Source organism: Penicillium soppii, assembly GCF_028829465.1.
Source record: "Penicillium soppii strain IBT 18220 chromosome Unknown utg000003l, whole genome shotgun sequence".
In the NCBI taxonomy this organism is placed as follows: domain Eukaryota; kingdom Fungi; phylum Ascomycota; class Eurotiomycetes; order Eurotiales; family Aspergillaceae; genus Penicillium; species Penicillium soppii.
Window position 1 is genome coordinate 1,866,677 of NW_026643233.1, and position 23,330 is coordinate 1,890,006.

The 23,330-nt window shown below is 48.9% G+C and overlaps 6 protein-coding genes across 6 annotated transcripts; 3 read left to right on the forward strand and 3 right to left on the reverse strand.

Annotated features, from left to right (window-relative positions):
- Nucleotides 1-35: 35 nt before the first annotated feature.
- On the reverse strand, nucleotides 36-1,520 carry N7529_002846 (MT-A70 family; the record flags this gene model as incomplete). The annotated part of the gene is made up of 1 exon (XM_057238374.1): nucleotides 36-1,520. One exon carries the CDS (start codon nucleotides 1,518-1,520, stop codon nucleotides 36-38), a length of 1,485 nt encoding a protein of 494 aa, XP_057100985.1.
- Nucleotides 1,521-2,153: 633 nt separating this feature from the next.
- N7529_002847 (putative RNA binding protein Jsn1) lies at nucleotides 2,154-5,713 on the reverse strand (the record flags this gene model as incomplete). The annotated part of the gene is made up of 2 exons (XM_057238375.1): nucleotides 2,154-5,439; nucleotides 5,496-5,713. 2 exons carry the CDS (start codon nucleotides 5,711-5,713, stop codon nucleotides 2,154-2,156), a joined length of 3,504 nt encoding a protein of 1,167 aa, XP_057100986.1.
- A 2,041-nt stretch (nucleotides 5,714-7,754) lies between these two features.
- Nucleotides 7,755-10,178, forward strand: N7529_002848 (putative signal transducer; the record flags this gene model as incomplete). The annotated part of the gene is made up of 1 exon (XM_057238376.1): nucleotides 7,755-10,178. The coding sequence occupies one exon, from the start codon at nucleotides 7,755-7,757 to the stop codon at nucleotides 10,176-10,178; it is 2,424 nt and encodes an 807-aa protein (XP_057100987.1).
- Nucleotides 10,179-12,103: 1,925 nt separating this feature from the next.
- On the forward strand, nucleotides 12,104-13,318 carry N7529_002849 (uncharacterized protein; the record flags this gene model as incomplete). Its single annotated transcript, XM_057238377.1, has 3 exons — nucleotides 12,104-12,300; nucleotides 12,427-12,486; nucleotides 12,589-13,318. 3 exons carry the CDS (start codon nucleotides 12,104-12,106, stop codon nucleotides 13,316-13,318), a joined length of 987 nt encoding a protein of 328 aa, XP_057100988.1.
- A 771-nt stretch (nucleotides 13,319-14,089) lies between these two features.
- On the reverse strand, nucleotides 14,090-15,573 carry N7529_002850 (uncharacterized protein; the record flags this gene model as incomplete). The annotated part of the gene is made up of 2 exons (XM_057238378.1): nucleotides 14,090-14,155; nucleotides 14,227-15,573. The coding sequence occupies 2 exons, from the start codon at nucleotides 15,571-15,573 to the stop codon at nucleotides 14,090-14,092; spliced, it is 1,413 nt and encodes a 470-aa protein (XP_057100989.1).
- A 5,422-nt stretch (nucleotides 15,574-20,995) lies between these two features.
- N7529_002851 (uncharacterized protein) lies at nucleotides 20,996-21,220 on the forward strand (the record flags this gene model as incomplete). The annotated part of the gene is made up of 1 exon (XM_057238379.1): nucleotides 20,996-21,220. The coding sequence occupies one exon, from the start codon at nucleotides 20,996-20,998 to the stop codon at nucleotides 21,218-21,220; it is 225 nt and encodes a 74-aa protein (XP_057100990.1).
- Between the last annotated feature and the right edge of the window lie 2,110 nt (nucleotides 21,221-23,330).

A 23,330-nucleotide genomic window follows, 5' to 3' on the forward strand; every position in this document is an offset into this window, starting at 1 on the left:
TCGATCTATTGCTCATTATGGTTTACAGGGCTTGCTTATTCCGGAATGCAATTTCCATGATTTGTCTTGTCAGGATCAACCCAGCACTCACGGGCATTGAACTTAAGAACCTCATTACCAGCAGCCCACCAGCCAGCCGTCAAATTACGTGCGAACACCTCAAGGGCAGAGTATGATTCTGTCTCCTCGGAGGCGAAAAAGACCCGCTCAAAGATGGACTTCAAATTTGGTTTGCGAGAATGCAGGTCTGGGACTGCAGCAATAACCCGTCGAGTAGTGACAGCCTCGCTTATTGCTGTCAAGTCATCCAACTGAGGCGGCCATTTGTCATAGTCTTCATCTGAATGATTGAAATTTTTTCCATCTTTGCGACCGATTACAAGAATCTCGTATGGTTTTCGCCAGATACCATCCAGGGCTGAGATAGGTTCTCCATCTTTGGTGACCTTGACCCAGACCCATTCCTCGCAGATGCGAAATCCAGCACCTATCAGAGCTTGGTACGCTGCCTTGCGGGACTTTTCTGCATTGGTAAACCATATAGCAGCTAGAGACTTCTCGTGTTGGATCTGAGATTCAGGTTGGGTCTCAGCTGGGCGTGGATCTTGTTTTGTATCTCCCGCACAGTATGAATGTACCCGAAGTATGTTTCGGAGGCCTTCAGTGAGGACTTCCATTTCAGAATAATGATGTGTTTGGTAGTGACCACTCCGCCGCACGGATCGGTTTGGCCATGGTGGATCCATAAGAATGAGGTTGAACTTTTGATGCGGAGACAGACCAGGGATGGGATGGTTCAATGAAGGTGAACGGTCTATCTCAGTTTCAAAAAGTGGCAAGGTACACAACACAAAGCTCGCCTCGGGCGGAACCATATATTCGTATGAAGAAGGGGCTAACCCACTGTCATCGTAGTTCTTCACCTTGATGATCGCTGACTGGTGAGATGGATTCTTCACGACATGCAGCTCCGATAGCGACTCAAACTCATTCGGCGAGCTAGATGAGAGGATCATTGGTGGCTCATTGGATTTCGAGATAAGGTCATAAGATATAGGCTTTGAGGGCGTAAAATCAGTTCCCTTTCGCCTCTTCTGTGGAATTGAATCCTGCAAGCTGTGGTCATTTCCCTCCTCACGGGGCACAGCTCGAGCTAAGCACCAATGATCGTTGGACACTGCAGCCCTCAATGTTTCCAGGGCATCTTTTACAAGCGGCAATATTAGCTCGGAGTGAAACCGCCTCTCGGAGATAGGAATGGTTTCAAGAACATTGGCTCGGGTAGCTGGCTTTTTGGGCTCGGTAGACGGATATGGTTCTTTCAGAGGCGCACATGAAAGTAAGCACCGTTTCTTCCTGGTCTCTTCTATTCCTGGGCTTGATTTTGTAGCCAATAGATCTGACCGTCGAGGGACTGACCCTTGCGCCAGGGTGATTGACTGTGGAATGTCAATCAGGAAAGCTTGATTACTTTCCTGGTAGAGAATTGCAGTATCTCGATCACCTGCAAATTTGATCATCATAGACAAATTGTTTCGATAATTGCGGAGGGAAGGCGATTGTACGGGCTTTAGCGTACAATTCGCCTGTTTCCTCTCCGCCTTGAACACTCTTCTAATAGTTTGATATATAAAAAGGTCTCCAGAACATTATTGAACCCAATAAATTAAAAAGTGATGAATTGACTGAAGCTGTTTTGATAATTCAAGTGCACTGGCTTACATTTACTCACAAGATCTGGCCAAAAATTCAGAAAATAAAGTGCACATTTGCAACATCGATTCACTATGCCCCTAGGCAGCCAACCCGATCTTGAAACAATACAGAAGAGAAAAATCCTATCGTTAAATCACAAGATACAAGGTCATTCCAAACGCTTCAAGATACAAAACAAGGTCCCCAGGGAGACACAAGACTTTTTCACCACCATTCCCCGTTCCCCAGTGTCCATTTCTCCCCTGCCGGCGATCCAGCGTCCGATCAGGGCGAAGAGATAGGACAGTGAATGCCACGATAAGATAACCCCGGTCTCCATGAAATACTTCGAAGAAAAGAAGAAAGATGATCAAAATTTATACATGTGGAAGGCAGATCAATTAAAAGACAGCAAGTTAAGTTCAACGCTGCCGGGGCTGTTAGTGGAGGTCAGACGACTAGGGTCGATCGGAGAATGAACTCACCCGTCCACGTCGACCTCCACCCTGCCCCGGCACCGGCTGTGCCTGTTGGTAATATTGTGGGGGATATTGATACATCTGGGCAGGGTTAACTAGGCCGAAGTGCTGATAGTTGTTTTGGCCGAGCATCGGATTAGGGCTCATCTGGCCGGGTCCTGCCGTGAGCGGCGCAGTCTGTTGAGGTTGCAGAGATCGTAGGTTGTCTGCAGGTGAGCCGGCAGGATATCCATAGTTGGCACCCGGCATTCCCGGGTAACCTGGGGAAACGCCACGTGCCTGGGAGGCAAGGTAGGCTTGATATTGCAACTGCTGTTGGCTCAAGGGTTCCTGGGAGAAGGGGAAGCCGTTCAGGTTGTTCCCGAGCGCATTGGAGTAGGAATCCAGAGGCGGGGGGTTGGCTTGATCGGAGGAGATGGGCCGGGCGTCAGGGTTTTGACCATACGCATTGGGGGCGAATTGTCCGTTGTACTGCCTGTCCATGGATGACTGGGCGGGATAGCCCGTGCTGCCGTGCCGAGAGGATTGGCGGTGTTGGGATTTCTCTGGGGTGCCAGCTCCGTGCTCGCGTCCATGCTGCTCCCGACCGCTACTGCGAGACGAGAGGCCCACCTCATCCATCAGGCGCTTGTAGCCTTGGCTTGGGGAAGCCTTGAGCTTAGTAAGTACCTTGGACACATTCTTTACGACTTCAGCCCGCATAGACTCGTCAAAGAACGGAGTAGTCAGAACCTTGAAGATCAGAGTTGCACCAGAGGTCTGATCATTCAGAATCTTCTCCAAAATCTCATCACCCGGGCTGAAGAACAATGCTTTCAGGATGGTGTCACGAGCCTCCGGCTCGTTGCGTTGGTTGATCACCTTAAGAACAGTCAAATAGGCAACCTTGTGAGTGCAGAGGTGAACAAGGTGGGGCACAAGTCTCGGAGCCAGGACTGTTCGGCGGCGAGGGAATGTGCACGTATCGAGGAACCAAGTGAGCAAAAGCGCACCATTTGCGTTAGTAGCCAACTGCACACTGTGAAGAGCGATAGCAGACGCGAGCATGCGCTGCTGGTCCTTGGTGGCATGGTGGCTTTCTAAACAAGCTCGCATCGCCCGGGCACCGAAACGCCCCTGGGCGACTTCCCAGATGCGGTTGAGCATGGATTCAAAGATGAAGTTATTGTATGGGCTAGCGAATCGCAGACAGCACTGCAAGACGTAGTTTCCATACTGATCCAAGAAAAGAGGCACAGTGTAAGGGCGAAGGGCGTCAACAATCAACTGCATCTGTGCAGGAGTTTTGGCGACATCAATAATTTTCTGTGCAGCCCAGGTTCCATTCTTATGAACACCAATTTCGGACAAATGGGGTGAAATGTGAGTCAGCATCTGCTCCTTGGTGGCCTCAGAGCAGAACTCGAACAACTTCTGAACCACGGTGTTGCCCAAGTAATCCGAAGCTAGCTCCGCAATCTCAGGAAGCATGGCCTCGGCAGTTTCCTCAATCTCTTGAATCGAGCATGCGCCATTGTCAATGCGCTTGCGAATGTCACGGAGACGAGGCGCATCGAACATGCGGGACTGGCTTGGGTCCTGAACTGAGGGGATCTCATCCTCGAAGGCTTGGAACGCGATGGAAGTCTGGATGCTTGCCGTGATGTTCTGAACATCACTTTCGCTAGCGCCAAACTCTTGCACAATCTGCACCATCTCGGGTAACAGATCAGCCAAAGCCGGGATTTGGGGGATAGCGTGGAAATTTTCCGCTTGATTTGAACCATCTCCCGTGGTAAGGTTTGATCTGAAGTTTGAATCGGGAGTCGGGGATGACTGGATTCCATTAGCACCGGGAGTACCGGTTGCCGACGCGCCAGGAACCTTGGCATAACCAATTCTGACGGGACCGGCGCCGGGGAAGATTTCCTTGCCATTGAGCAGCGACTTGGCTTGCACGGCGCTGTCGAGACGATCGAAGTTTACGAAGCCGCAGTTCTTGTGGGTAAGCACACGGGTTGACTCGATCTTTCCATATATGCCAAAGATGGCCTCCAACGATGTGACAGTCGTAGAAACAGGAATACTACCAATCCACAATGCCCGAGTTGGCCCATCCTGGTTGTTCTCGTCTGACATCTCACCGATCTGACGACCCCCCGAAGCGGGCATGCCACCACCGCCGAGATGCATCAGCTGAACCGCCTCAGACAATTCGTCATATTCACCATTCTCTGGGATCTGCAAGTCAGCGGCACTGAAGCTGTTGTCGAGACGAGAAGGAGTTGCAAGGTAGTTGCGAATGGACGATCGCTGAGGTGGAGCTTCCAGTATGCCAGCAGTCCGTGCTCGAGGTCTGCTAACGGAGGCATGGCTGGCAAAAGCCTGAACAGCAAGGTTGTGCTGGTGGATTTGGGCCTGTGTGGCAGCTAGTTGGGCGGCAGTGGCAGCAGCGGATGGGGTCATGGTGCCCGAGGGAAGTTGAGAGTAACGGTTCTCATATTCAAGATCCTCGTCGTCCGCGTACTTCTCCTTAGCGTTGACTGAGTATGAGCGGAAGCGATTGTTGTTGCTTTTCATCATCGCCAGCTCAGCCAACAGTGGCGGCAGCGCAGAAGCTTGTTGTTGTTGCTGTTGCTGCATCAACTGTTCCATTGAGGAACGTGCAAGAGATGCCCTCGCCTGTTGAGGAGTCTCCGCAAGCCCCAGATAGTCCAGTGTCTTGACATCCGTGTCTGCAAGACCATCCCTCGAGTATGATGAGTGGCTTGGCGAAGTTGGCCCTTCCGAAGACCGGATACTAGTCAAAGTGGTAGCCCTTTCACGACCTGTCGACCAGTTGGTTGAAAACAGTGATGGACCGAAGGGACCGCCTCCTCCTAAGAAGTTGCTTCTCTGTGGCATCGAGCCAGCTCGAAGGCGTGATAGCGATGCCGGGGCGGGCGCAACCGAGCTCGCAATATTGGAACTTGTGTCCATTCCCGAAACGCCAGGGGGCCTGAACGGACTCGTTGAGGGCGAAGGTCGAGAGGTCTGCGATACGAAGGACGACTGCATATCCATCTCATTTAGTGTGCCCATCGGGGGAAAGCGAGATGGTACTGTTCCAGCGCGAGCTCGGCGGCCGGGGCTACCAATAGAACCATTGGTGGTAGGGATTAGATCGGGGAAGCTGTCCTGGCTTGGCGATTCGGGGATGTTCTCGCGAAGCGGGGTTGAATGGCCGCTTGTGGGAGGGCCCCAAATGCTAGGAGATACACCTTCTTGCGCTTGAATTTCGCGAGCTCTAGATTTAAATATGTCAGGCGTGTCGCAGTTTGGATTTTGCTTGAAGCAACCTACCGCTTGGAGTACAGACGCGATCCCAAGTCGTGGGAAGGGGAGCCAGCCCCCGGCCTCGAACTACCAATAGAACCCGGAGAAGGACCAAATGGCATTCTTGAAGTTCCAGCCCCCGGGTCACTTGGAGAGCTGCGCCCTGTCGAGGTACCTGACATGGGCTGAGTGGTTGGAACGTAGTTAAAATTCATCTGTCCCTCCGGTCTTGAAACGGGTAGCATTATGAATTATCGATTTCAGCCTTCAGTAAGGCAGTTCCTGAATTCCGTCCAATCTATGACCTCTGCGCGAATAGCAAGAACTAAGGTGGACTGAAATGTGACGATGGTCGTTCAATGATGGGTGGGCATAGAATGAAGGCGGAGATGCAATGAGAGCAAGGTGAGCAGAATGTGAGGCGCACTCTAATGATGAAAAGCGGAATTAGTTGAAGAGTTCAAAATAAGATGTTCCATGACCGGGGGGCAAGTCGCAGTGAGCAAGAGAGACAGAGAGAGGGGTTGACAAAACGCTTCCACAAAGTCGACATGAAACAGGAGGGTTTTCGTACCAGGACGGAATGTTTCCTAATGCAAATCCCAAACTCGAGGCTCTTTGAGGATAAATCTCACCGTGTGTCTCGTGTACGACAATCTGCGGGTGGCCCAAAGCGATCGAGTTGAAGGAAAAACAAAAAGCGATCCTTTCTATGACAGAGATTCGTCAAAGGCTCAAAGAAACAAGGTAAATGCAGGATAAGTCGAGCACCAAGTGCGTTAAGTAAGAAATAAAAAGTGAAATAGATGGAATGATCAACCTAAGGGATTGTGGCTGGATGAAATTAGTTTTTGAAAACACAAAGTCAACAAGGTCAACACACACCCAAAGTTGGATTCACCCTAGTAATGCAAGCAACAAACCAAAGAAAGGAAAAAGAGAGGTGAAAAAGAAGTCAAGGGAGGATGAAGGAGGAATAGAAGGAGGAGAGAGAGAGAGGGAGAGAGAAAGAGAAGATGTTGGGGAGCTGGCCGGATGCCCGAGGAAGATGGCTGTGGTTGGTGGAGATGGCCCTCTTCAGCTTCATCCACAATTCAAGTGTTGATTCTACTCTTTTTTTTTGCAATTGGATTTAGGATTGTTGATTGTTGATTATTGATCATTGAGATCTAACTGTATAACCCATCTTTTATTTTGCAGTACATTGTAGATATTGTACGGAGTAGACAGGGTAGATATTGGACATGTTGTAGATAGTATAACTACGGAATTGTTTAGAACTTGTTTGATTTGCCAATTAGTTACCTACACTTTTGAGTCATCCTAAGCTACAAATTTCCTTGAATCCTGGTTTGCCTTCAAGGTGTTCAGATTGAAGCCTTTTTCGTCCCTGATATGTTGGAAAAGAGCACGATATGGTACGGAGTAGTGGAACAGAAGAGAAAGAAGAAAAAAAGCCCCGCATTCCCGGTGCGTCATGCTTTCAAAATGTTTGAGAACCATGCTGGAGATGAACAGGCAGAAATCATATACCGAGATATTTAGAGATCTCACTCAGGAACCATGATGCAATCAGTAACGTAAGGGGATTGAGTTGATTTAAAAAAATGAAACTGGTGTTTGGAGATGCGCAAGGGATGGGTACGCGTCCATGTCCTTGTTCTTCAATCCATGGACATCAATTTGAATGTTGATACATCAGTCTTTCCTGATTCTGAGGCAAACCCTATCAGACATGTCTCTCGATCTTGAGAGGAACCATCGTCATTCTAGATCTCCAAGTCCGCCAAGCTTCCAGGGACAATTCGGCACGGACGAACCGGGAGATTCGTGGATTCGTAACTGTAGGGCCTAGGGTCGGATTAAGGACTCTCAATCAATCTCAATGCCCAATGGTAAATCCAACAATAAGTAGTTGTATTCACTTGGTCATCGAAAAAAAGGATGTGTGAGATCTGGTGTCGTTACTCCAAAGAGAATCAATATTGTAAACACGTTCAGAACGATAATTGGTTGAAATTACTTCTGCCTGAGGCATCAACATTTATTCCACGCGCCACTCCTCTCAGAGGTTCACAGCCACAGCTTTCCTTTAACAACCCACAGCCCTGAAGTCTCCATTCCACTGAATCAACTTATATTTAGCTGTGTGCTAGCCTTCCCAATTCTGGACGTGACAGCTGGACCTTCAATAGCTATTGCATTTTGATTTGAAAAGTCTGTCGCGCGCCGCGTCCTCTCGCGTCAAATGCTTAATCGATCAATTTGAGCCGCGTTACCAACAACATGACCAACACCATGACCGACGTTATAGATGATCCATCATCTGGGATCCAGTCTTCGGCGGAAGAGGAGCAGGATGAAGTTCCTGTGGAGTCCTTGGTCAAAGGGCGCGCAAAGCGAAGCACCGCCGGACTCCACATGTCTGCCCTCCTCGAAGCTGCTGCCGATGACGACCTAGCTCTCCTGTTTGAGGAAGTCGAAGATGATAATGAGTTTGCGGATGTTGTTGACCCAGACGCGGAGGAGGATGTGGCTCTCGAATCCTCGGAGGATGATGAGGATGATCAGGGACCGAACGCGCAGAATGACTACGAAGGCGAACAGCAACTACAAAAAGACGAGCGCAAGAAGCGCAAAACACAGAATGATCTCAGGTTCCAAACTTTACGCAAACGAGTCAAAATTGACCCGACCGCCGTATCCGCCATGGCCCCCGCCCCGCGTCCGAAGAAGAAGTCGGAGCGCATTTCCTGGATTCCTACGGTGGAAGACGGACCGACTCGTCAGTCCTCCCGTCGACAAACGATGGTCAACAAGGAGCTCACGCATGCTCGGTTGAAGGACAGTCAGGAGAAACGAGTCCGCATTATCGCTACAATGAAGGAGGCAGAGAAACGGAAGGCACATCTGAAGCCGAAGGAAATGACGCAGGAAGATCATCTTGTGGAAGCCGCACGAATCGAACGGCTCAACAGCAAGAGTTTGAATCGCTGGGAACTTTCAGAGAAAAGAAAGGCAGACGAAAGACGAGCCAGGATCGAAGAACTACAGAATCGCCGTCTCGACGGTCCCGTGATATCCTACTGGAGTGGTGTGGCTACCTGGACCAATGGACGCCTCACGCGAGTAGGCAAAATCGACGTCAAACCAAAACCAGACAAGGAAGAGGCACGGAAAAAGAAGAAGGAGAAGGAAGACAAAGAGAAAACTGTTGCAGATCTACAGGCATTGGCACCTGCTCCTGTTGTTGGACCGACTCCTGTCCCTGGATCGACCACTGCCACTGTCACAACCACACCACATCAACCCCCCACCCCCATTGCGGTCGAGGCTGCCACCACCCCTGGAACGATAGCGCCATCTGGTTCCACTCTTGTATGGGACCAAAAGACATCTGAGGAAAAGCCTTCCCTTGACAACACTTCGACCTCGGCTCAAGGGACTCTTGATGGTACGGTCGATGTTCCTGTATCCTCTGCCGAGGTGGATGCTAGTGAACCAAATGCAAAATCCCCAGCAACTAACACAACCGTGACGGCACCATGTCCCGACCAGGAAAAGGGCAGTGATGTAGAGACGGGACCCCCCGCACACAATGATGCATCAGGACCGCCCCCCGCACAAGATAAGGCTCCCGCAGAAAATCCAATTCCGGAGCCACCAACAGCGACAACAACAAGACGCCAATCATTCGCAGTGGAGGTCAAAGTGTCTCGCCAACTATCACAATCTAGCAATGGCTCTTCTCCAAATTTGCCCGCGTCGGGTTCAATCCAAAACGACGGTGCTATGGATATCGACCAACCTCCAGCGGCTGCAGCGGCTGCAACGGACGGGCCAGGAGTTCAAGAATCGACAGATAAATCAACTTTGGCCACACCAGATGTGACCGATGCCCAACCTACTGTGGCAGAACCCACTACCCCACATGATGTTGGGCCGACTGCACTTCCAACATCGTCGAGCGAATCTCAGCCTGTTGAAAAGGTCACGTCTATCGATCCTGCAGTGGCACTGGCCCCTCCCACTGCATCGGCCGCTGCAACACCTGCTCAAGCCACGGTGCCCGAAAGCGCCCTCTCTCCGAGCCTAAACCAACCGTCCACGTCACAGATTGTACAGCTCCAACCGCCATCAGCGAATGTGAAGATGGAGGGACTAGCACCGCCAGAAGTACCAGAAGGGCCTCCAGTAATCGAGCACACGGGACGCACTCTCACGATTCTGGAAAACTTTGACTATGCAACGGCACAAAAATCGAAATACAGCATGTACTTCAATGCCAAAAAGCCCGCTCGGCTAACCAAAATCTCGTCATCGCTTTGCGTCATCACTTCCCTGCCATCGCGATACCGCGATCCAGGGACTGGTCTACCCTATGCTAATTCCTACGCCTATGGGCAAATCCGGCGGATGCTCACAGAAGGATACATCTGGAGCGCGATGCTTGGATGTTTCGTCGGGCCGGCCGAGGCTGCCCGTGGAGTTCCCGAGCGATTTTCATATGCTAGTAAGCAGGGCCTAGGGACTCGATATCCGGTGCATGATCTGGCCGAATCGATTACAGGGAAGGAGACCAAGGCTGCCAATAGCGAGGTTCCCTCTACCCCCACTCCGGTTACTACAGCGCCTCAACCAGCGCCTCCAGCGCCTCCAGCAGCACATTCAGGGGAGTCCAGGGATCCTATGGAGGTTGATAAAGTATGAGCCATTATTTGTGTGTTTTGTATGATATAGTGATATAGTATTATAATAGTAGATACCCGAGAATCGAGACCATTGCCAAACGTCACTTTCTCCACAGGCGAATCATCGACTTTGTCCCTTTCGTTTCCAATTTTCCAATTTTTATTTTTATTTTTGTGGTTTGATTACGTCTATGTTGACAGATATCTTCATTAGGCCCCAACAATTAAAGATGTCAGGTTCGGCCTGTGAAATTGTATACCCTCATTGGATGATTCCACGGTTTCATCTCCGCCATAACCCCATTTAATTATTTAGGGAAGACATGTCAAGACAAGTTGAAGACATTTCTGGTGGATCTCACCACCAACCAAAAGGGAAAGACATCTTCTGACGTAGATTATTTGTCAACAACAGGAAGACTAGAACAATAGCCCCAGTTTTCCCCAAGATGAAACAATTCGGAAGATCGACGATTAGTATTTGGCTAGAACCTGTGACGACTTTGGGTGTTCCCACCTACTCCGTAGGACGTCCGTCGATTGTACGTATCTTCTGCTGATCGACTACGTGTCTGGGTTGGCGGCATTCTAGATTTCCGATTCATTTTCGGGTTTGTCGCCGCTGCCGAATTGGTTATTCCATTATCGCAATCTCTGATTAGACATAATTCTACCCTCCGATCGTCACTTGGGCAATTCTTTTGTGTAGAGCCAGTATTTTATGGTATAATGGTGTCATTTTGACTCTGATTTCCTCATCACGGTAATGCACTATGCCAGGGCATGCTTTATATGGGAAGAAAGAAAGAAAGAAACCCCTAGAGATATGGGTCAATCACGCCAGATCTGACCGGAGATATGCTCCCTACGCTACTGCACCTCATCTGCAAGAAGCAAGTTGGAAGTCCCACGCAATCCGTGCGTTTCATGAAGAGGTCCGGGATATGATCGAAGATACATACCATATACATACAGATGTAGAAAATGAACAATTCAGAGTCAATTCACGGTCTAGACATTCACAAACATCCAATGATCCATCGACAGGACGTTCCTACGTATGTATTATTTATAGAAAAAAGAAAAGAAAGAAAGAAAAGAAAAGGAAAATGTCACAGTGACTCAGTGGACAATTGCGTGTCTCGGTGGGGCCAAGTACCTCAGAAGTACCTTTATGTTGATTCTTGTATCACGGCTACCGAGAAGGAACTTCCAAGGTACCCTCCACCCCTCCCCGAGTCTAGATGTGATCGTCTCATCCTACCGCAACAGCACGTTCATCCACACCTTTTCCTCCCCTCCACACCCTCTTTTCCTTTTTTTTCTTATATTTCAATCATTGATCCCCCGTGTCACCATGCTTTTTGTTTTCTTCTTGACTCTCCAATCTACACTCTCTCCCCAATTCCAGTCAATTCCAAACCGTATATGATCGAACAAGGTATGTCAAATTCCTTTACCCTTTTTTGTCTTAGTTTCCTTATCTTCCCCCACTCACAACGAAATGATAACAAATGGGATATTTCGGAATCATCCATGTTATCCTGTTTATCATTACATGATACATTATACATATATGTTTTATCATATACATATGTATAGTGGACTATGATCATCTTACCACTTGCCTGATAATATGTTTAAAAGACCCTTTTTCTAACCTTATCAGCATTTCTCCCTTTCGGATTTACATACTTCGTCCTGCCATACTTCGGTGATTCTATTCCAACCTTTGCGGCAAAACAATTCACACACCCTGCACCGGCCCGGTTCAATTTCCGGATCTAAATCACAACTTGATTATATCCCTCAAGTCTGTGCTCCCTAAGGGGGAAAAATAATATTATTCGAGAAAAAAAAAGACTCCACACTCTGTGCTCGGCGCAAGGTACCCCGATAAGACACTAAGAGAGAGGCATTTGAAAGAAGCCAATCCTCACCGCTATGACTCAAACAATTCCCTCCCACCGCCGTTCTCCTTCGACACCTTATACAAAACCCAAGGCGACTCGTCCAGTCTTACATCGTCGAGGAACGTCAAGTGCCAGTGTCTCTATCTCCAAACTGGGCGCAGGACGAGACCGTGGAACGAAGCCAACTGACGACGGGGACTTTGATATGGCCAGTTTTCTCAACTTTTGGTATGTGATTCAGCCCTAGCCTCTTATCTATGACATCCTGGCAAATCCTTCACATGCCTGCTGCCGTCACCTGTGTTCCCGTTCACACCGGTCTTTTCTAAAACATAAAAGCTGACTTGATTCCAGTGCCATGTGCGAAAACCAGATTACCACTCCCAACAACTCTCTGTTATATTGTAGCGAAAGGTATGTGGCAAAAGAAAACACACACACACGGTCTATATATAGCACTATACTTCTTTCCTGTTTCCAATTCCCTTCCAATCCCCTTTGTTTGCCTCCGCCAAGAGTTATTTTTGGGGCTTACGATAAGCTTATCATCCATATACTAATTCTATCTTTTATAGCTGTCGCCGCAAGGACTCCTGCAAACCTCTCTCAGCATCTCTTCCTTCAATGTCCACCATGTCCACATCTCCCCCAGCATCACCTCCTCCTCTCTCCACGCACCATTGTGGCCCCAATGACTCCTACTCGTGTGCCCTTCGCCACGAAACCCAGCCACACCCACGAGGGCAAGTCAGATCTTGACCCCACCGAGTGGAAGCCCGTGTTACTGCGGAGCACCTCGTCGCTGTCATCCTCCGACGCCTGGAACTACCTCTCGCAGTTCCACGGCGGCGAGCCAATGCGGTCCACCGTCCACCGCAGCTCGTCCAGTCTGCCCGCCCTGGCCGGCGGTGCCAACCACGTGCCCTCGCTGACCCACACGCCATCCGTGGCCTCGTCCGTCAGCAGCACGGCCTCCGACTACCTCGGCAGCATGTACGAGGCCCGCCCGCTGCCTCCTCGTCATAACCCGTACTTCTCGGGCACGAGCATGACCAAGGGTGTCGAGCTGGTTGTCCCGCATATCGCCATCAACGACGACCTGGGCCCTGTCGATGTTTCCGACAGTGGCTCCATCTTCCCTGCCAGCAGTGCTGTCTGGGGGGATAGCTGTGAGAAACGCTCTGCGCCTATCAGTATGGCGCGGGGAATTGGCGGCCGGCCCGTCGAGACTTGCGTGAAGAACTGAGTTCAAAAAAAGATGGGGAAAAAACATCTCATGGGATACAATGAGATTTCCTTCTCTTTGATGTTTTGAGTTTCTTTTGTCTTCGCGTATTTCTCTCTCTCTTTCTTCGATTCTTTTGGATTATTTCATTTCATGGGCCTGAGCGAGCTACAATTTATCAGCGAGGAAAATGAGATTATGATGGAAAATTTGCTCTCTTTACTTTTTATTCCCTATCTTCTCGAGAGCAAATATAGATTTTCTTAATGCGATATCTATCTAGATCAAATGAACCTTTTGGACTATCCTTGTGTCCTTGCTGTCTGATCTCTGTAATTAATATCCTTTCACCCGATCACACTACTCGGGTAGTGCTTATAGTTTAAATTCTCGATTCAAGTCTCCATTGTTTGTGGGGACCATAGTCAGATCTTTCATCGTTATATTGTTCCCCACGGGGTTAGGGCTAAGATCCATAATGCATCCATATATGATCGAAGACCCCCCGCATACAATAACTATAAACTTTCTCTAGTCGAGTTTGAAAGATTCAAAAGGAAGAAATAAATGACTGCAAAGAAGCATAAACGAAGTGAGAATTGAACGAAGAATCGGAGTTTCAAAAATAAGAGCCGGAGTTCTGCATTCTCCCAAGTCTCTTTGAACAAAACATGAAGAACATTCCAAGAGCATTGAACTAACTAATTAAATTCTGCGTCTTTGGATAGACAATCCACTCTGTTCCAACTTCACTATCAATGGACCCATCAAATCGAACCAACCAACTACACCTTAGAAGTCCCCAGAAGTAAAGCAGCACATGTAGCATCCCTTGGACGACTTGAAGACAGGCTCAGACTAGAAACGCGTCAGCATATACTCAGAAGGGGTAGATCAAAGCCGAGAAGAAGGAAAAAAAAAAAACTCACGTAAGGCTTTTCGCACTTCGCGTCATCGGGGTCAGTGTAGCATCTGCCCATACAGAATGTATTTCCTTCATCCTTCCCGTGTTGCGGCTTGTTAGGGAGCGCAGGCGCAAGATTACTGCCGGGCTGGAGGGGATCAATGGGTGCGATGCCACCGGAGGCTCCCGCAGGCACCGAGTCAGGGACCGAGTCGGCCGGGCCGACAGGAGGCGCGTCCTCATTAGAGTTGGAGTTATGGCCGTATGAGTCATCCACGGGGCCATGGGAGTCGGGTTGAGTTTGGGCTTGACTGGGTTCTTGGGCCGGTGCTGGTGCTGGTACGGGAGCAGGAGCAGGCTTGGGCTCAGGCTTTGGCTTGGGGGCAGAGGCTTGTTGTTGATTTGGCATATCCCATCCGTTTGATTCCTCAATGTGAGGTTTTTGAGCAGGGGGTGCTTGAGGGGCAGGGGCTTGGGGAGAGGACTTTTGGGTTGGTGGTTGAGCTGCTGGTGCCTGGGGACGAGGAGCCTGGGCAGGGGCTTGATCAACAGGAGGACGAGGCGCCTGGGCTGGAGGAGCTTGAGCCGGAGCTTGATACACTGGAGCCTGATAAGCCGATGGTTGAGGCGCAGGAGCCTGGTAGATCGGAGCATACGCAGCCGGCGCGCTGGATGCTACAGGCGCATTGGAGTGGATCTGCGGCTTTGGGGCCACAGGGCTGGGATAGTTGTAGGAATAACCAGGTGCCGGAGCCTGCACTTGCGGGCGAGCACTGGACGCAATTGGAGCATTGGACACGACAGCTGGGGAAGGGCGAACCGCAAAGGTGCTGTGGACGGGAGGCGATGAAGCCGGGCTTGGGACCAGAGCTGGTGCTGAGGCTTGAGCATTGTGGACGTCGTTCTGCTGGTAGCCATCATAGTCGTCGTGGCTTCCATTGCCGTCATAGTTGCCGTCGTCGTAGTTGCCGTCGTCGTAGTTTCCGCCGTAGTTCCCGTCGATATTGCCACTGTAATCATTGTTGCCGTTGTGATTTCCGATTTGATTCGCGATCTGATTGTAGGTGTGCCCTTCGTTCTGGCCTTGGTTTTGCCCTTCGTTCTGACCTTCATTCTGTCCTTGGTTTTGACCATGGTTCTGGCCTTCGTTCTGACCGTAGTTTTGTCCTTGATTCTGACCGTAGTTCTGGCCTTTGTTCTGTCCTTGGTTTTGACCCTGATTCTGACCGTAGTTCTGGCCTTCATTCTGGCCCTGGTTTTGACCCCCGTCGGCGTGTGCAAGGTAGTTCATCCGCTCGGGACCAGGGCCAAACTGTTGGCGGGCGTATGCCGAGGCGAAAGACACGCCTAAAAGGAGGGTAGGCAAATGCATCGCGGAATTGAGCTTAAAGAGATCCTCGTTATCCTTCTTGCTGATGTTACCGATATGTACCTAGGTTAGTGGTGCCGGTTGCCGGGTGTTGGATGAGTTGTTTCAGGGGGACTAACGACCGATCGAAGAAACAGGGCTAGTTATTAAAACTTGACGCGTCTTTCAGGAATCCTCCAGGCCCATAAGTTGCCCCCGCAAGGGAGGACTGTGTTTGGGGTTGGCTGTGCCGACATTTTTGGGTGCGCGTGTGGAATGCGCGCGACACAGATTCCGTCAGAACCACAACAACAGAACTTTCGAGAGACGTGCGACATGCCAAATTTGTCAACTAGGCAGCTTTCAATGGTAGTGGTCAGTCAGTCCACTTGTTGTAATCAACTTGATTAATGGCCTTGGTTTATTCAAACTCGCGTTGAAAGTATGAACGTGTGGCTGAAGACGTCTGCATACAGACATTCGGAGAAGCACCCTGATAGATCACATATCGATATTATTGAAGACAACAATATCGGGGTCTGTGGTGATTGGTGCCTACCTAGGTAGGACGAGATTACTGGACAATGTATATTTGCTCAATGCACATGTAGACACATGTAGGATTGTTCTTGTCAGGCTCAATTGATGCAGAATGATGTTTGACGACCATGTAGTTATAGGCAGAGGTAAAATACTGTATTTCGAGTCAATTTTCCTATACCGAGCATATTACCTAAAAGGGAAAGCACATTGTAGTCAGGTACAATAAACCTTCAATCAGAATCAGCTTCAACGCCAAGTCTACCATTGACTACATATATATGTATGTATATTAGTTGTCAATAGGACTATGCATGTATGTATGTAAATCGAACCAAGGGACCTGGGCAATGACTAACTACTGACTCGCTCTCAGTTTCTCCGTGGAAGACACGTTAGCTGACCAGGGGATACTATCCCCACACCACTTGTTACACGGAACAATCCAGACTTTCAGGGAGCATGTATCTTACATATGCATACATGAATCGAGGTCAATATGTGTAGAGGAAAGCAACCTGACTTCGCCAATCGATAGGGTCGATGATGGTGTCAAGGTCAAGCAGTCACTGACCCAGTCGATATCATTACAACGCGAAGGCCTAGATGTAATGAACGGGCAAGTCGGCAACACTAGACAAGGCTTCATAACATGCAAATGATCGTGATTTGTAAATGTAATTGGAGTTTTGTTTAGTATCAGCCACCGAAAGCATACCCGGTACCTGGGATCACGTGTGACTATGTATCGTATGTATGCATGTACCATCGGGTTGTATTTGAAGGCTGAGCCCTGGATCCTGACCAGACATGTGTCCTAGCGATCGATTGCTCACACCCAGGAACTTCGATATCATCTGAAAATCACTGTCAATATGTTTATCGATTAGCGAAACACAGCCGCGAGGTCGGAATTACTGGCTGGACAATTTTCAGAGTCCAACGCAAGTCTGACGTTTATTGCAGTGTTTGTTCTTCTAGTGGATTGCCCAATAACCTCACCAGGAACTATTTTCCTTGATAGCCGGTGGACCCAATTGGCGGCACAGGGTGAAGGGTAGGGCTTTCGCTGTTTTCTTTTCTTCCTTCCTTTTTTCCTTTTTTCCTTTTTTCCTTCAACGAAAAAAACGGCTGATTCTTTTCAATCTTTTCATAGAAGCCATTCGTCGTCTGCTAGACAGGAAAAATGGCTGGAAAACACCTTTGGGACTAGACCCACCGACTTCGTTGACCATCGCAGGGAACCATTGGAGCGTTGCCTTGAAGAGTCCAAGGAGTCGAGTGCCACCTAGGGCCCTGCTTCGAGGCTAAACAGGCTTTGTGGGCCTAGTTCTTCCTCAAAGAAACATCGTGTTTGTATCATCAGTTGCATCACCGCCATGGTCTGAACAGATTTATATTAGTGAAAGATCAACGGAAGGCAACTACCTGGTCGTGCGCTGAGCTGGCCACGATGAAGCAGCCTATTAACCGCAGTGCAGGGACTGACTCCGAGTAGATTGAACAATTTCGATACCTCGCGATGATCCACAGCAGCATTGCTTGGCATCAAATGGTCATGGACGAGCAACACGACGAAAATTGCCCGATCACACACGTTTTTGATGAGTGGTAGGAAGGTCGACATCGATACCCATCATCCCTCCAGCAAGAATTCACCATTAACGAAGAAACACGGCAATCAGAACCGTCCAACTGGAGTGGTTCTAGATGAAGCATCAGTATTCCCATCCATACACCTAACTCAGGCCCAAGAACCAAATATTGTATGACAGGCACCCGCGACAATAAGATCTGTTCCAACAAACAACTGAACATAAGTCTTCAACGGTTGCAAGGTCAAAAAACAACATGTTGCTTGACTCAGATCACGAGCAAATCAGATACTCGACTCGCCGTCGATGCACATGGACGGCCTCGACAAAGACCACATTGACGAGGTTGGCGATGGTGCCAATGGATCCCGTGACACGGTGGGAGATTGATAACAGGGCGAATCAATGTGATTCAACAAGGAAACCCTCAAGGCACGCGTCAACGATCATACTATCTTTTGTCTTTTACTAGGGGTCTCCAGCATTGACTGCCGTGTGACGTGGACTCTATGTTGATGTATAAGAACAACCGTCGACCACCTCAACTCAGTCAATTAAGACAATGACCTTTGGAAAATCAACGGGTCAATTTGACAAATTCCACTGCCATCTACCAGACCTAAATATCAATAAAGAGTCATCCCGAAAAACGAAAATGGCTTAGAGGCCTCACTTCAGCTCTGAAAAGGCTTCACTGAATCCAAAGTGCACCAGACGCTTGATGGACGCATGAACCGGGGCTGAGCTTTTGTCTATGGCACAAGGACATTGACTGACTGCATTTGAACTGTACTCTTACCCTGTTCCCATTGGGTTCGTATTTCATCCGGAAAGAGTTTTGTTCGGGTCGTCGTATGCGGTACGGTCACCAATCATCCCATACTAGCGACGTTGAACGGCTTTCAAGGACGACGCTCAATAGTCGCTATACACCAGAACGGTGACAGTTCCAATGCTTCGATTTCTTGTTCCAAGGCCATGCATACCCTCGACCGAGTCCAGAATACGGTCATCAAGGCGCGCTAAGGAGGCCGGATGGTTACCTCACGAGTGAAGCTGCTCCTTGAGATCCAAAGGTATATCAGATCCTTCCGAGAAGTTTGTATCCTGTCATATTTGCCCCAACACGTCGTCGTCGATTCGAGGAGGAGCGGCAATTGCTGATATGTTCGCTTTGCCACAGCCTGGTATACCCCTTGTCGCGCACTAGTGTCAAAGTCGCAAATTCCTCAGGACCCCAAGCGATCGAGCAACACAAATCGATCGTGGCGGGTGTTGAGGGGGTAATCGAAAAAATGTGATCAAAGATGGCGAAACAAGTACAGCGAGGAGAGAAGGGAGGAGGCGGTCGTCGAGGGGTAAGGGTTTGCAACCAGCGAACTTTAGTCAACTCATTCGCCCGGATCACACGCTTTCTTCAAAATGCCAAAATGGATCTGATATGCATAAAATTGCATCGAAGTGTGACCAACATGATAGTTAGTTGTGATGGGAACGGAGGTGAACCGCCAAGATGGATGTTGTCATCGGATGAGGGAAAGGTTACAAAGGGCCCGGATCAATATCGACGTTCCAACGGAAGGACATGCTGATGTTTGTTCTACGGGGAATGAGTGAGTCAGCGATCGTCTCAACGTCATTTTACCTGGGCAAGCATTGTGTGCGAACCCCGTACCTGCACAACCAAGAATGACCCTTGTGCACCAAACCACTCCGGGCATCTCTAGCATAGAAAGTGTCTACTGAGCTGCATCTGCATCCCGATTTGGACACGGTGAACGAGGCTCCCATCGCTTTCTGTGGCCCATCACGGTTTGATAGGCTCATCTCTCCTTATTGATTGCGATACCCTGATGGTCTGACAGCTTGGGTATCCATAATCCATTCCCGCTTCGTCAATGAGGCGTCGTATCATCGTGGCAATCGAGGTGAAATGTGGAGGGTCCAGATGTGAATTGGGCCGAAAACTAGTTCCTGCATCAAGATGAGCCTGCAGATGGCGGTACAAACAACACATCGTGAGGCCGAATTTAGAGTATGTGGGTTAGGTGTCTCCAGAGCACCAAGCCTCACCAGCGAATATTCCAACTTTTCTGGGTGGAAACTCATTCCCGCGACCCATGGACTCCACTTATTGAGGTATGTATTTCGGTGTGATAGCTACAATATCGTAGGGCGACCTCAACATTGTGGACAAGAAGTTCACTTGCGCCCCACGGTCTCGGTTTATCTCAGGACTGTTCTTGCCACAACGCAATGCAATATTTCCCCTAACCAAAGACTCCAACTCCTCCACAAATTCAATAGAAAGAGAGAGGGAAAAATGGATCCAGAGAAGTCAAGAAAAGAAAGAAAAAGACAAGACCAAGATCCTACTACTAAATCCCGAAAATGGGGGTGAAATACGTCCTTCAGAACACCCTATTGGCTGGCAGTCTCAACCGCTTTCAAGTTCACTTCTCTCTCCAACGCATTGCCCATCCTTTTTGAGGCGTTTTTTTAATATTATTATTCTTTTCATTGGACTTTTCCTAAAATCCCCAAGTAGAGGAACAAACTAGAGAGGTTTGGAGTCAGATAACACCCTTATTGCATGATGTTTATACCGGGAAAAATATATTCGACACAGGCGGCAATGACATCTGCCTAAGGTATCTTTTTTTCCCTTTTAAGTCCCGCCTCTTTTCACTCGATTCGATCTCTCAATTCGCTTCTTCTTCTTTTCGACTCACCTTTATATGTATCTCTCTTCCTTTTCAAATCCACGGTATCATTGCTGAAGAGAAATAGAAGTATCCAAATATATACAGACCTGTATGCTCGCACAGTTCTTTGGGTTCTACCCTTCCCCAGGGCCCACATTACAACTTCATCTTATCCGTACCTTATACTTGACCCTAGAATCATCTGATTCAATTTCCTTTCATCAGGTTGGTTCAGAATGTCTGGTTGCTAACCTCCCATTTCCGCCAATGGAAGACCTTCTTCTAGGCTTTGGTTAGGAGATATTTCCCATTACCGAACCAAACCCCGCCAACTCGGCTCTTAACCCGACGTAAGGTGGCAACATCACCCTAATCATCATGCCAGAGCGCACCAACGGCCAAGAAGCCACCCGCCAGGGAAGACAGGTCACGCCAGCGGTTGAAGGAAGGTAAGTGGCCCTTTCGTCTTCATTCTCCTCGTATTGGTGCCAGCCCTTGACTGTAATTTTGTCATTGTTTGTATCTCTTCCCTCACACATCCCCTTCATCAATCTCTTCTCTGCAATACCTATGTCAATAATCGTGACGAATGAAAGCTGAAACGACATGGCCCCCACCATTAGCGAAGCCCCCGCCGAGCTATCTCAAAGTGACCAGCAGACCACTCAACAGGAACATGACCTGGAATATTACCGAAGGTTTTTGAAGGATTTGATCTCCAGCATTCAAGATGGTGACACTGCCGCCGTCGACCGAATCGTATCCCTCATCCGATCCGGTGCCTCAAACCAAGATATTCATCAAGCCGTTCAGCCAGTTCGGAATTTATGAGTTTGATTAGCTGCGGACTTCAATGTCAGACCTCAATGTCTGACCTCAATGTCAATCCTTGACTCTTCAACGTCCGGTCTTACACTTTCATTTCGGATCTGAAGTCTCGCCAATATGGTTGGCTTTCGACGATTGGCAGTTGCGGTGATTGGCACCGAGAAGTGAAGGTATAATGTTGATTTCCTTTGGAAGAGCTCAAGACAGCTCCTTAGGGTTTTTTGGTGTTTGATTTATTTTGCTCTTGGTTGTTATCATTGTTATCTAACCTTGCGAGGTTGATATCCTTGCATATGTTCAAAAGAAAAGAGAGAGAAAAAGCAAAAAATGCTGCACTTTGAAATGGTAGACGATTAACGCATGACGCATTTTTTCGTCCTTTTCCATCTTTCACCTGTCTTTTCGGCTGATGATGGTCGGTCGCCCTGTCGGATTTGCATATCCGACGGCTCTGTTTAGTCATTTCGTCCCATTATTAGTGCCAAAGCTCCGTGTGTGTCCCCGAAGGTTCAATAGCGAAAAGAGGTCGCTGTGTGGTCTCTTGAAAGGCAAGCAAAATTGGACAATAAGGTGATCGTATTCCATTTGATGGCTCGAAATCTGCGACCTTATTCGCCGTCGAGTATATTGATAAAGAGCAGCCGGGCATCTTTGAGAAATCGAAATCGAAATCGAAATACATGGAACCGGGTACAACCTGGTATGACAATACACGGCAGCAGAGTCTCACTGCCCACATGGTGGATCATGGCGACGCAGGCTCGTCGACCGCGGCACGCTAGAATCTCAATGGACGAATCATCGGGGGATGAACGGGGTGGAAAAATGAAGCAAACCTCGGGATCAAGAAACTAACGGCCCAGTTATGAGCTACTCAAGCGACGTCTTCTGCGTCTCCGTGGCAAATTGGGTGGGAAGAAGAGAAAAGACCAAGTTTTCGGCATGGCGACACAGACACAGGTCTCTCCTTATTTTCGCACCCTGAGGCACAATGCTCTAGATATTATCAAAAGGGGCTGTGCCGGAATGAAACATTGTGGACTTCCGGACTTTATTTCCGTGCGGTGTCGAGTAATGGACGCCCAGGGAGTGGTGGATCACCCTGACTGTGCGACTCTTCTTTCTGCAGTTAGACCGGAGACTTCTCATTTCTCTCTCTGCCCGAGGCATTTCCTTATACTTTGCATTTCCCTCTTTGTTGCAGATGGCTTGTCAGTACTAACAGATTGTGTGAGATAGGATGAGAGCAGGAGGGTTTCGCTCGATGGCCAGGACACCACACTGTACCACTTGACCGTGATTGTAACCAGCACCATGACCATCATCCATGACCCATCACCACGACTGCCACTGCGACTGCGACTGCGACTAGATCCTTATGTTGAACTCACATCCCTTCTCTTACCAATGATTGTGGGGTGGGACTAAGCCGAGAAAGAAGAGTTCACATTGAGGACCAGCACACGCACACCATACCCCATCCCCTTGACCGTGGCTGTAATCAACATAACCGTTGCCGTGAGCATAACTTAATTTCGAGCGAGGCTGAGAAACATCATCTGTCCTACCTAACAGTGTGGAACAGATGATGAGATGATGAGTCGATGAGACGATGTGGATAAAGGGAAGGGTTTCCGTCCGCGACAACGAAGCCACACTTTCCTTGGTTGGGCTAGCACCAAGACCATAAGCACGATAGAGGCAGCGGTCAAGTTTATTTTTTAGGCAATTTAAATTCAAGATCCTTTCGATTATGCATGCTCTGTAGGATCAGAAGTGAAGCGAAGATCGTGCCTTGTATGGGATATGACATCACACCATCTACCCTCGTGACCAGCACTGGAACCACGAAAACTGGTATCTAGAACTGTGAACTGTATCTGTTTAAGGAATAGTCCATCTTCCTAACCATTTAGACCAAACACGCTGTTCCTCTTACCCCCTTTCCCATTGGTCCATATCTCAAAAAACCCACAGACACAAACCTAGCGAACAGAGCGGCAGATATCGTCAGCTGCAGCATAGTCGAGTTTGAAAATACAGCCACTGTGTCTGACAGCGGGACTACTTCCGTGGTCCGTGCTAAAATCCCATACGCCAGGGCGTTGGGCTG